General features: G+C 37.3%; 1 protein-coding gene across 1 annotated transcript; it reads right to left on the reverse strand.

Moving 5' to 3' along the window:
- Positions 1-698: 698 nt before the first annotated feature.
- On the reverse strand, positions 699-8,618 carry LOC137024752 (gastrula zinc finger protein XlCGF57.1-like). The gene is made up of 3 exons (XM_067392615.1): positions 8,440-8,618; positions 8,012-8,158; positions 699-1,894 (listed from the first exon to the last, which is right to left on the reverse strand). The coding sequence occupies exons 2-3, from the start codon at positions 8,094-8,096 to the stop codon at positions 885-887; spliced, it is 1,095 nt and encodes a 364-aa protein (XP_067248716.1). The 5' UTR covers positions 8,097-8,158; positions 8,440-8,618; the 3' UTR covers positions 699-884.
- Between the last annotated feature and the right edge of the window lie 3,591 nt (positions 8,619-12,209).

The following is a 12,209-nucleotide window of genomic DNA, read 5'->3' on the forward strand; positions in this document are numbered from 1 at the left end:
ATGGAGTAAAAATGGCTATGTCATCTGGTTCTCATGCCACAAGTTTTGTTTTATGGGAAGAAAACCAAAGGACAAAAAAAGAATATGGGTGAACTTTTTTCTCAATACTCCATTTTTGTGGCATGTTTGTGGCTGCCAAGTTTCAGCTAGGAACCACACAACATCTGGTTGGTGAAGCTTACTCGCACTAATTGGCTATCGTGGGTATCACATCAGAGGCAGTCAGATCAAGAGTCGGAAATATCAAACATGTTTGTGCTGGCTCAAAAGGCCCCATTATACTTCAAATTAAGTTCTTTTTCGTTCTTCGTATAGAGGTAAACAAAGTTTGAAATGTGCGACCAGCGATATACTGTAATCGAACATCTGACGCCCCCCACACTGCTGAGAGTGACGGTTAGATGAATATGTAAATACGTGCTCTACACTCAGTAACAAAATAAACACGACAAAAATGAGAAAATAGCAAGCATTTTTTATAGAAATCATAAAAGCATCATGCTAGCATGATCTCTGCAAATTAGCACTCCAGGCACATTTATTTGTATAGCAGCTTTATTTAATAGATTGCTTAAAATCAAGCACCATTACAGTATCATACAAAGCTAGAGCGAACTTTTCCTGAAAGTTCATTTTGCCAAGCTGTTTCGAACTTCCAAAAAGAACAAAAATCGAATTTCTTTTTGTCACCATTTTGTTCGAAATGACGTCACATCAGCTCGTTCTTCGATTTCGTTTGAAGTATATGAGGGCCTTAACACTCATGCAACTTAAAGGCATGGATGACCATGTTGTATTTTGTTTTACAGATTTTGCCATGTCCGACTTTAAGCCGGTTGTGTCAATGGCCATAAATCAGATTGCTGTGTTGTTTAAAACTCCATCTACACCGTTGTCAACTGTAGCTCTTCTCTCCAGTGAATTCTCATGTGGACTTTAAGGTTTCCTTGATGACTGAAACTCTTTCCACACTGTTGACATGCGAACGGCTTCTCTCCAGTGTGAACTCTCATGTGGCCTGTAAGGTGTGTTTGTTCACTGAAGCTCTTTCCACACTGTTGGCAGGTGTAAGGCTTCTCTCCAGTGTGAATCTTCGTGTGCTTATTAAGGTTTCCTTTGTGAGTGAAACTTTTTCCACACTGTTGACATGTGAACGGCTTCTCTGCAGTGTGGATTCTCATGTGCCCATCAAGGCTTCTTTTTTGAGTGAAACTCATTCCACACTGAAGGCATATGTAAGACGTTTTCCCAGAATGAACTCTCATGTGATTGTTCAGGTGTCCTTTTTGAGTGAAACATTTTCCACACTGTTGACATGTGAAGGGCTTCTCTCCAGTGTGAACTCTCATGTGGACTTTAAGGTTTGCTTGTGTACTGAAGCTCTTTCCACACTGTTGGCAGACGTAAAGCTTCACTCCAGTGTGAACATTCATGTGGACTTTAAGGTTTGCTTGTACACTGAAGCTCTTTCCACACTGTTGACATGTGAAAGGCTTCTCTCCAGTGTGAACATTCATGTGCCTGTTAAGAATTTCTTTATGACCGAAACCCTTTCCACAAAGTTGGCAGGTGTAAGGCTTCTCTCCAGTGTGAGTTCTCATGTGGACTTTAAGGTTGACATGATGGCTGAAGCTCTTTCCACACTGTTGACATGTGTAAGGCTTCTCTCCTGTGTGAATTCTCATGTGACAGTTTAGATGTCCTTTTTGACTGAAACTCTTTCCACACTGTTGGCAGGCGAAATAACTTTCATTACTTGTCTTTTGAGATCTTTTTTTAGTCTGTGAGCAATTAAAAGATTTTTCTTCAGCTATGACATCACAATCTGTCTTATATAGATCTTTCTCTTCCATTTCATTTAGATCTTGACTCTCCTCTTTCAACGCCATCAAGTCTAAGGTGAAAAAAGAGAAAAGAAATTCCAGTTTTGTGCCACAAAGCAGCAGACATCAAAAATGTTTTGATATTTATCCAACAAGCATATAACTTATTTCAGCATAAAATGATGCACAAGGGAACTTGACTGCTAGTCAGGATGTGTAACTGTCGTGGACGCGGTCTTTGTGTAACAGCACGCTGAAAAACGACAGCTAACCTAAGAATTCAAAATGTTTTAATACAATAGTGTTTTCATTATTATGTTATGTAATATGACAGTCCCGGTTTATATTTATTTACCCCTTAAGCCCTAAAGACATTTTCAGAGTTGTTTTTTTCTGAGCGATATACAAAAAATTAAAGAGCAAAATTATAGCTAGAGTCAAAAGGTTGGTATTGTTTGAAAGAAAACTTTAATTTTAAAATAAAAATTAAATAAATGTGGACATTCTCGCGCTGAGAAAATGCTAAAAAATTACATCAAATTTTAAAATTGTTCCTTCACGAGGAATATCTTGTGATCGACGCAAGGGATTATGTTGATGTTGGACTCTTTAATCGTGAGAATCTGCTGCAAACGATGTGCAAATTTCCACAATTGGACCATGTTTCATTTTTTTTTAAGCAAATAACTCAGCACTACTTAGGAGTTTATCAAATTGGCTACATTCTTTGTAAAGTTTATACTCTAAGCTTTCAAATGAAACCTTTTTTGTGGTGATCAGGACATTAGTTTTGAAAAATTTAGCTAGGTGGCAGCCAAGGGCGGTACACTCCAGTTTAACGGGATAATTCAGCTCTCATTAAGAGTTGAACAAAACTGTTGGATGCATTTAAAAAGCTTAGCTTAAAATGATACCTATTTTGTTATTTCTGTCAGTGATGGCTTAGTAGTTTGATTATGAATTTTTTCGTGGGGGGGTAGTGTATCGCTGACAGTACACTTTGGGCTTAACACCCTGAGTGTTTTGGGAAACTAAGGGTTGGTAAACATGCCAGAACATTTTGCTGGATTTTCTTCATATACACTATTGGCAAAAGTATTGGGACACTCCTCCAAATCATTGAATTCAGGTGTTCCAATCACTTCCATGGCCACAGGTGTATAAAATCAAGCACCTAGCCATGCAGACTGCTTCTACAAACATTTGTGAAAGAATGGGTCGCTCTCAGGAGCTCAGTCAATTCAAGCATGTTACCGTGATAGGTTGCCACCTGTGCAATAAGTCCATTTGTGAAATTTCCTCACTACTAAATATTCCAGTAAACTGTTAGTGGTATCATAACAAAGTGGAAGCAATTGATAACAACAGCAACTCAGCCATGAAGTGGCAGCCCACATAAAATCACAGAGCGGGGTCAGCGCATGCTGAGGCACACAGTGCCTCAATAACTCAATAGCTACAGAGTTTCATGTGACCTTCATATTAGCTCAAGAACAGTGCGTAGAGAGATAATGGTATGGGTTTCCATGGCCGAGCAGCTGCATCCAAGCCTTACATCAACAAGTGCAATGCAAAGTGTCAGATGCAGTGGTGTAAAGCTAGGGCTGCACGATTAATCGCATGCTATTCTCACGCGCATTTCGTCAGTAAAGCCGGTTCCCTGATTACCGCTAAATCGCAGTCACCTGTTTTTAAACGGAGCGCCTTTTAAAAGACAGAGCCGTAGTTCACAGACAAGCCACGCAATATCGCGTTCATTATCGCAGGCGATTCATCTGCGATATGAACGCGATATTGCGTGGCTTTTCAGTGATCTACGGCTCTGTCTATTAAATGCCGCTTCATTTGAAAGCAGGTGATGGCGATTTAGCGGTAATCAGGGAACCGGCTTTACTGACGAAATGCGCGTGAGAATAGCATGCGATTAATCGTGCAGCCCTATGTAAAGCATGCAGTCATTGGACTCTAGAGCAGTGGAGACGTGTTCTCTGGAGTGACCAATCACTCTTCTCTGTCTGGCAATCTGATGGACGAGTCTGGGTTTGGTGGTTTCCAGGAGAACAGTACTTGCCTGACTGCATTGTGCCAAGTGTAAAGTTTGGTGGAGAGGGGTTATGGTGTGGGGTTGTTTTTCAGGGGTTGGGCTTGAATCCTTAGTTCCAGTGAAAGGAACTCTTAATGCTTCAGCATACCAAGACATTTTGGACAATTTCATGCTCCCAACTTTGTGGGAACAGTTTGGGGATGGCCCCTTCCTGTTCCAACATGACTAGGGCTGTTTATTGCCAAGAATCTGGTGATACGATATAAAAACGGCCATAAAGAACACACCACCATATGCATAAAATCTTACAACTTTATTTTAATCAATACAGTATTTTTTCATTTATATCACTATTTTGTGCAATCTAAGAGAAAACAGTAAAGTGACTGCAGGATTCTTTATGTGTATGGGTTCACAGTATAGCAGTTTTTAATTTCTAAACTATTTAACAACCAGTGCATAATCCATTTCATGACTGATATTTATATTTAATACTGTAAAGATGCTTGCTTTAAAGCAGTCTAAAGTATAAAGTGCTATTTAAACAACCGCACCTTCACTGAAATGCTGAACAGAGCTGGTGCAAACGTATCCACATCGCTATGATCAGATGCTTTCTTTATGCTGTCAGCGCTGTCATTTTTTGTTTTTAACCCTCAGGGGTCTGAGGCTGATTTGGGGCCTGGAGAAGTTTTGGCATGCCCTGACATTTGTGCTTTTTTCAGTTGTTCATAAACATATTAATGGAAAAAGTGTCAATACACTGTATTCAGCACAAACGAGGCTACAATAATATGTGAGGAACATGTATGTACATGTTTGTGTTTTTGAAGGAATAACGTTTATGCGTGGTTATTGAAAAAACAAAAAACTTAAATCACTGAAATCAAAAAAAGTATATTAAATCTGTGTTCACAAGACTTCTGGGTATTTGAGGTTGTAGACTAGAGTTTTTGCTTCAAAATGAGGTAAAAATTATGCTGCCTGCTTGTTCATATAAAACATTTTCTAAAACATATTTGGTCAAGAAACAGTATGCGTGGAGGTGTAAATAATCACGAATAATGGGTGATTCTCACCTGAGAAGACAAAAGAATCACATAATAATGACCTGAAATGACTTGCATAATAATGAGCTCTTTCAGTCAGGTAGGCTGTGAAAAAACCTGTGAGACATTGATCATGTCTCAAGCTCATGGTGTATATCAAACATACAGAAAAAACAGCAACACTGAAATATTATTACAATTTAAAATAATGGTATTCTATTATATTTTTTAAAATATAATGTATTTCTGAGATGCAAAGTGTCTGAACAATTATGTTACCTCTATGGCATTTCATATAGGCTTTTAGCCTGCTTTTAAGCATGCACATTTGGAGAAATATTGATGGATTCTCATATGTTTGTCAATTTTCTATACAGATGAGTAATATTCAGGATTTATTGTCATTACTATGAGTGCTGGATGCTTTGTTTTCAATTCATACTTGCAGCAGGAGGGCGCTCTGCCCCTTTTGTCCACAAATGCCTGAGCACTAAAGAAGAATAGGCGATCCAGGAACTAACCGAACTAACAGAGGCTAGAGATCGCTAACTATGGCTATTCAAAACACTGTAAGACACAAACACAAAGAAAATAAATACACGATTGAGATGATGAATGCATGTATTGCCTGTGAATTTGCGTCTGAATAGCGCTGACTCCGTGGGCGTGGCCGCATTAGCGGATAATGAGCTGAATCACAGACTTCTGACATGACTCTCTTTTCATACAGATTACATAAACACAGAATGTTTGTTTTCGATTTGACTTACACGATTTAAAACCTGACATTTCAATTTTTTTTCAGACATAAGTATAATTTTTTGTGATTAGTATTCACTAAGTTACAGTTCATTTTCTGAGAACTATCAGATTGGACTTCGTTCAGAGGGAGACGAGAGATCACGCATCATGTTAGTTTTCTTTATTTTACAAAAAGCACAACATTTTGTTTTTACTCTGAGTGTACACAAATGAAAATATTCCACAGATTAAAATGGTGTATAACTCTTAATTGTATGTACAACATTAACAGAGTATTTTGAGTCTCTTTCACTAAAAAAACGCGGCGATCACGCCGGCTTGACCGCCGACCCCAGAGTGTTAAACGTGTGGTACATATTACATATTATATCAAACAACTCTCTCAGGAGTTTTGGAATAAATAACATGGTCTATTTTGCAAACAACTACTCTTGTCAATCTCCTTAGTGGGTTTCTTTTGTGGAGGAACTTGACTGGCCTGCACAGAGTCCTGACCTCAACCCGATAGAACACCTTTGGGATGAATTAGAGCAGAGACTGTGAGCCAGGCCTTCTCGCCAACATCACTGCCTGACCTCACTAATGAGCTTATAGAAGAATGGTCAAAAATTCCCATAAACATGCTCCAAAACCTTGTGGAAAGCCTTCCCAGAAGAGTTTAATCAGTTATAGTTGCAAAGCTTGGGCCAACTCCATATTAAACCTACGGATTAAGAATGGGATGTCATTAAAGTTCATGTGTACATAAAGACAGGCGTCCCAAAACTTTTGGCAATATAGTTTAATTATTTCTTCCTATGATAGGAATGGCCATATAGCTGTTATTTTTACGGAAACTGCATTTGAGCTTTCATTATGGCGAAAAATTTGTTTCTGTGAAAACAGGTTTAAATTTGTGTCCCATTACAAATCTAGTGAAAAACTGTAATCACCTTCCCAAAAAATTTTGGAAATTATGCAAATGTGGAAATAATGCATAGCTGGTGTCCTCTACATTCCCAAATGCACACTAAACTCACAGCATAGGTAAAGATGAGTAGTGTCCCAAACAATGCACCAGCACTCTTACACTAGGGCTGTATGATATTGAAGAAAAATTTGATAACTTGTTAAATAATGCGACATTCGAAATGTGATATGATGTTTTAAGTGTGTAAAATCTAATTATAATCCTAAAATGGTTTTATTTGAGAGCCTGTGGGGAGAGGCAGGGAAAGTGTAGGTCTCATTTCTTTAGTTTCATGTTGATGTTGTAAATTCATTGAAAAAAGAATGCTTGTTTGGCAGTGCGTGTTACAACATTTTAGCCCAATTTTTAAAACATTTAGGCCTGGATTTACAGACAAGGCTTAGCCGACTGTGTTCATCTGAAAGAAGATAGTCATATAACCTATGATGGTAAACAATGATAATTTTTTTAGTCAACTATCCCTTTAAGTGTCCAACATTTCCACACTTTGATTTCAGTTCATGCATCATCCAGGTATTTAAAGTGCACCTTTTCTGTTTGTAATTTTCAGTGTGAACACAGTAATCACACTATACTAGAAAATGTTGTAAAATTTGGGATGCACCAATGGAGTTCACTGCATTCATTCACTGAGACGCAGAAAACACCGGATGATGAACTGATCGCGAGAGCAAAGAGTGTGCTTCGCTTTGAAACATGCAGCGCAAACAAATTCAATCCCAGTGTGTCGTGATCTGATAAGGCCAAAAAACCATATTGTGCATTCGATTTTACTCCATTTGACAGACACCATGCCAAAGTAATGGTGCAAAACAACTGTTAAAGGAACACTCCACTTTTTTTGAAAATAGGCTCATTTTAACTACAGAAGAGTCAAGTGTTAAATATGGGAAATATCGAAACTCTTTGGTCATTTTTAAGCAAGATGCTAACGGTCTAATCAGATTCAATGAACTATGCTAAGCTATGCTAAAAGTGGTACCGCCAGACCCGGAGATCGGCTGAATGGATTCAAAAACGGTAAAACTCAACTGTTTTTAACTCTAGAGGAGTTGGAAAATGAGCCTATTTTCAAAAAAAGTGGAGTGTTCCTTTAAAGAATTTTGATGCTATCATAAGATGACCTCAAATATTTTTGGTTTGTTATGAAAATCACAGCACAGACCTGTTTATGTTCAGGTATCTTATGTTAATACAGCACTTTTAAGGATGTCTGTCCATGAGGCGACCCGCTCCATGTCAAATACAGTGCTTTAATTAGGACACTCTTAAGACAATCTTCAAAAATATCATTCATTTCTGTAGAGTTGGACATTTTAATGAGGATCAAATGACTGAGTTCAGCTTTGAGAATGAAACCAACCTGTTTGTTCCTCAGTTTCTTCAGGTTTCACTCTGAATGTTTCTTCAATCTTCACGTCTTCAATCTCCTCTTTAATAAACTCCATCTTTATAATAGTGTCACGTGGATCTCACGTCGCTTCACCAGGAGTTTTTCTGTGTGTTTGTCCTGTGTAAGATTATAAAAATAAACAGAAATAAAAAAAATAAATAAATGCAATCTAAGTCTCTGAGTTTGTCTCAATCAGATCTAGTTCAGTTATTGAGTGCACTGGTACACAAATTATACTTTAGGTATTTAGTGATCACAGAAATCGAGACAGAAAAAGAATCAGTGAATCATTTTCTGAGCAATTGATTCAATTGACTCGGAGTTTCCAAAAGCTCCGTTTCTTTATTTCGTGTTTATGATCAACTGATTCACGATATAGGGAGCGAAATGAGACTCACCTTTAATGTTACTCGTGTGTTTTCATTAACGTTTCCTTACTTTCCTCACGCAACGTTAATAAATGTTAGATAAAGCAATGCAATGTTGCATAATAAATAATTAATTCTGCATCTCTTAAATTCTAAAGCTTAAATTTCTATCTGTTTAAACACTTAAAACACAAACCCTCTTCAGCAGAATCACAACAGATGCAGGAGCGGACTTATGACGTCACACCACCAGACCAAAATAAAAGTCCTGTTGACACACTGCTGTCTACAATCACAATATAAATACAAATAACAAACGAGAAATTCAGAGTTTAATGAATTGGTGAAATACATGTTGTACTGAAAATACTGGGAAACTATTAAAGACTGTGAGTTTTTCTAATAATCCTCTCTAATATCAGTAAAATATACCAGTGAATCCATCAAACCCCCGCCGGATGCTATTATCCACTCATCGGGTAACTGAAATGGCGCTTCTTTTATACGTCTTGTGTCACACCACAATTGTGTTTCAATTATCAATTCATTATTAGTGAATATGGCTTTAAATATGACCTCAGAGTACTGCAACATTAATATTACTGTGATATTATGGCAGTGTTCCTCTTTTTGCTTGACTTTTTTTTTTTTAGCATAAGATTTAAGATTAACAGATGATTCTATAATTTTAAACTTAAATCAGTGCTTCATGTCCAGATATTTATTTGGTGTAGCTGTGTATTAAAATTAGTCAAAGGATTTTTAAAATTTTTACACGCTCATATTTAAATTATATGGATTGTGAGTACATATTGTTTTTTTAATTAATAATTATATATAATATACACTATGGTAACTGAAACTGAACAGAACAGACTGTGACAGACATTTCTTAGAAACCATTTATTTTATTACAGCAGACATGATCGCTCAATTTAAGGATGTGATGAACTCCTATGGCAACTTGTTGAACAAAACTGTAAGTTCTTCCTTCCCTCGTTTACAAATGAGCAGAACAAACTAACCAGAGATGAATCCAGAGCCCTGTTCACAATTTGCTGGAGTGAAGAGGGAAGCAACCTCGGATAAATGGAGAAAGACACTTTTTTTCTACTGGGAGCTCCTGCTGAATGCAATTCAGGGTAATTAGACTGGGTTAATTTTTACTGTTGTCATTTTATTATTATGCTGTTGTGCAATTTCACTGTCGTGCTGTTATTCTGAATATTAGCAAGGCTTTAATTCTGCTGTAGGCACAAAATGCCACAGCTGTTCTGATATTCAGAATAACTGCAAGGTTGTGTGATATTGCCTTTTATACAGCAGTTCAATAAGCTTCAATAAAATATCAATAAAATATAATTTTAGACACAATATTGCCAGTTAGTTTGACAGGGTAAATCAGATTCAATACAACTAACTGATTCAACTGTTGTATAGTTATGACATGCATATGTGCAATATGTACAATTTTGTGGTTGTTTCCTCTTAACACATTTTTTACATCCTCTTTTCTTAATTTTACAGAAAAACAATCAACAATAACCTTTCAGGAAATGCTGGCATTTATTACCAGTGCAGAACAGCATTCCCCCATTGGTCTTCTCAGGACAATCAAGAATTGACTTCTACACACAAGAAAATAACTGGTTTCCATTTGCACCAACTTGTGGCATGGTTCTATTTTTGCCTAGAGGAATTAGAAAAATCTAAAATTGATCATTTAGTCAAAATGTTAATTAAAGGGTTAAATCACCCTTAAACCGGATGCAAATTAATGAGACAATTATTAATGTTTATTTTTCCTCTAAAAATAAAATAAAACAGAAGGCGTTATATTTCTAGAATCTGAAAACACAAGAAACTGAGGCGAAAGGTCTGTATCAGTTTTTAAAGATGGTCTTCATTTGATGCAAAATAGCTTCTTCTCAGGACAGGAGTTAAGACTACCTCCTGGGTCCAATTCATTATGGTCCTCCATATACTTGGCCCTACTATGTAAAACTGATGATGTTAAAACATATGGCTATACGTAGCGTTAGAACCACTCCTAAAAGACCTCAAATCCTTGAAAGAAAATGGAATTTGCTTACCACAGCTAGGAAAAATTACTAAAGTGTACATTTGACAATTTGTTGTTTCTGCATACAATTTAGGAGCTCATGGTTTGAAAATGAAAGTTTGCAAGGCATTATTTGTCGATTTTGTAGGATTACCTGAATTTGGTCAAATTGACATTGTTCAGAAGTTGTTCTTCATCTTGAAAGAGCTGTGTGGGTGGTATAACTCTACACTAGAGCTAAGTCAGTCCCTATGCAAGCACTTAAGGCCCTGTGCCCGGTTGCATAAAGCACCTTAAGTGTAATTTTCCCTTAAGATCGCCCTTATGTTTCCCTTAAACTTAAGGGTGTTGCAGAAAATAACCGTTAAGTGTTACTTAAGGGTTTCTTTAGGCGAAACGTCATAAACCCTTAAGAATTTCCCTTAAGTATATATTTTTCACTTAAGTAATGCGTAAGTGTTGCATAAAGCCCCTTAACCTTCATTTCCCTAAGTATATCGTAAGGTTCGTAAAACTTCACCTTAAGTGTTACACAGAGTGAGCAGGTTCAATCCAAGTCGTATAACGTGCCACGATCGGCGCTTTATATGATAGACAAATTGTACTTTAGCGGTTTATTCACATAAACATTGATGAAATATAACATCTTATAACATATCTTATATGGTAAACGGAAGCGCAAACGTGCGTGCATCACACGCAAAAACAACCCTCATTGGTTCTTGCGCGCACATTTGAGCTTCCGACACAGCCGTAATCATATGGATGTCTTTCAATAAATGGACATAAATGATGAGAGAATATTAAAAATATCTTTATTTGTTGTCCAAAGATGAATGAAAGTCTTATGGGTTTGGAACGACATGAGGGCGTCAGGGTGAGTGAATGACGGCAGAAATCTCAATTTTGAGTAAACAATCAATTTGAGTTTCTCGTCTCTTTCATATTTGGTTTTCTTTTTTGTTTTCCTTATCCATATTATGTTGTTTTCTGTGAAAACTTACCACGATACGTATTAACAAATAACGTGTCCATGGCAACAGTAGAATTTTTTAACGGCAAAACCTGGGATGCTGTCGTTAAACACTTAACGGTTTCCCTTACCTAAGAGAACAGTTTAAGAGATTATATGCAACACCCTTAAGTCATTCCCTTAGTTAAGGGGAAATCACGCCTTAAGTGTCATACTTAAGGGAAAAACTTAAGGTGCTTTATGCAACCGGGCACTGATATACTTCAAACGAAGTTCTTTTTCATTCTTCGTTTAGCCCTAATTCCCGCACTGAAATTCAGACCCGGTCACACCAACACTATTTAACCGGAGTGAATGAGACGACTGAATGAGAGGAGGCGGCTGCATATCAACTCGCTGTTGGAGAGGAGCTCCGTATCTGTGTATTGATACTGCAGAAAGTAGTATTGGAATCATTTAAGATATTTCAATATCAATACTAATATTTTTGACAACACTTCTTGAGAAACGCCGCCGGTCTCTCTCAAACACTGTCGCTCCCTCTCGCAGCATTCGCTTTCCTTTTGTCCAGACTGGCGCCTCATAGTTGAGCACTTCCATGTTGCAATGACAATGTTAAAGACATAGGAACAGTAGCAGGATATCGCAGTTCATGCTGAAGATCAGAAAGGAAATTCAAAGATTGTCTTATTATAGAGAAATAAGAGGGTCTGTCTCTCTTACCATTGGAGAAAGCGCAACGACTAACTTGAATCATGCGAGGCA

The sequence above is a fragment of the Chanodichthys erythropterus genome, chromosome 8, assembly GCF_024489055.1.
Source record: "Chanodichthys erythropterus isolate Z2021 chromosome 8, ASM2448905v1, whole genome shotgun sequence".
In the NCBI taxonomy this organism is placed as follows: domain Eukaryota; kingdom Metazoa; phylum Chordata; class Actinopteri; order Cypriniformes; family Xenocyprididae; genus Chanodichthys; species Chanodichthys erythropterus.

Bases quoted from the DNA above. Each gene is read 5' to 3' on its own strand.
- LOC137024752 (XM_067392615.1), bottom strand. From the start codon at position 8,096: ATGGAGTTTATTAAAGAGGAGATTGAAGACGTGAAGATTGAAGAAACA. The intron at 1,895-8,011 runs GTTGGTTTCATT...TTTTCACCTTAG, and splicing joins AGAAACTGAGGAACAAACAG to ACTTGATGGCGTTGAAAGAG.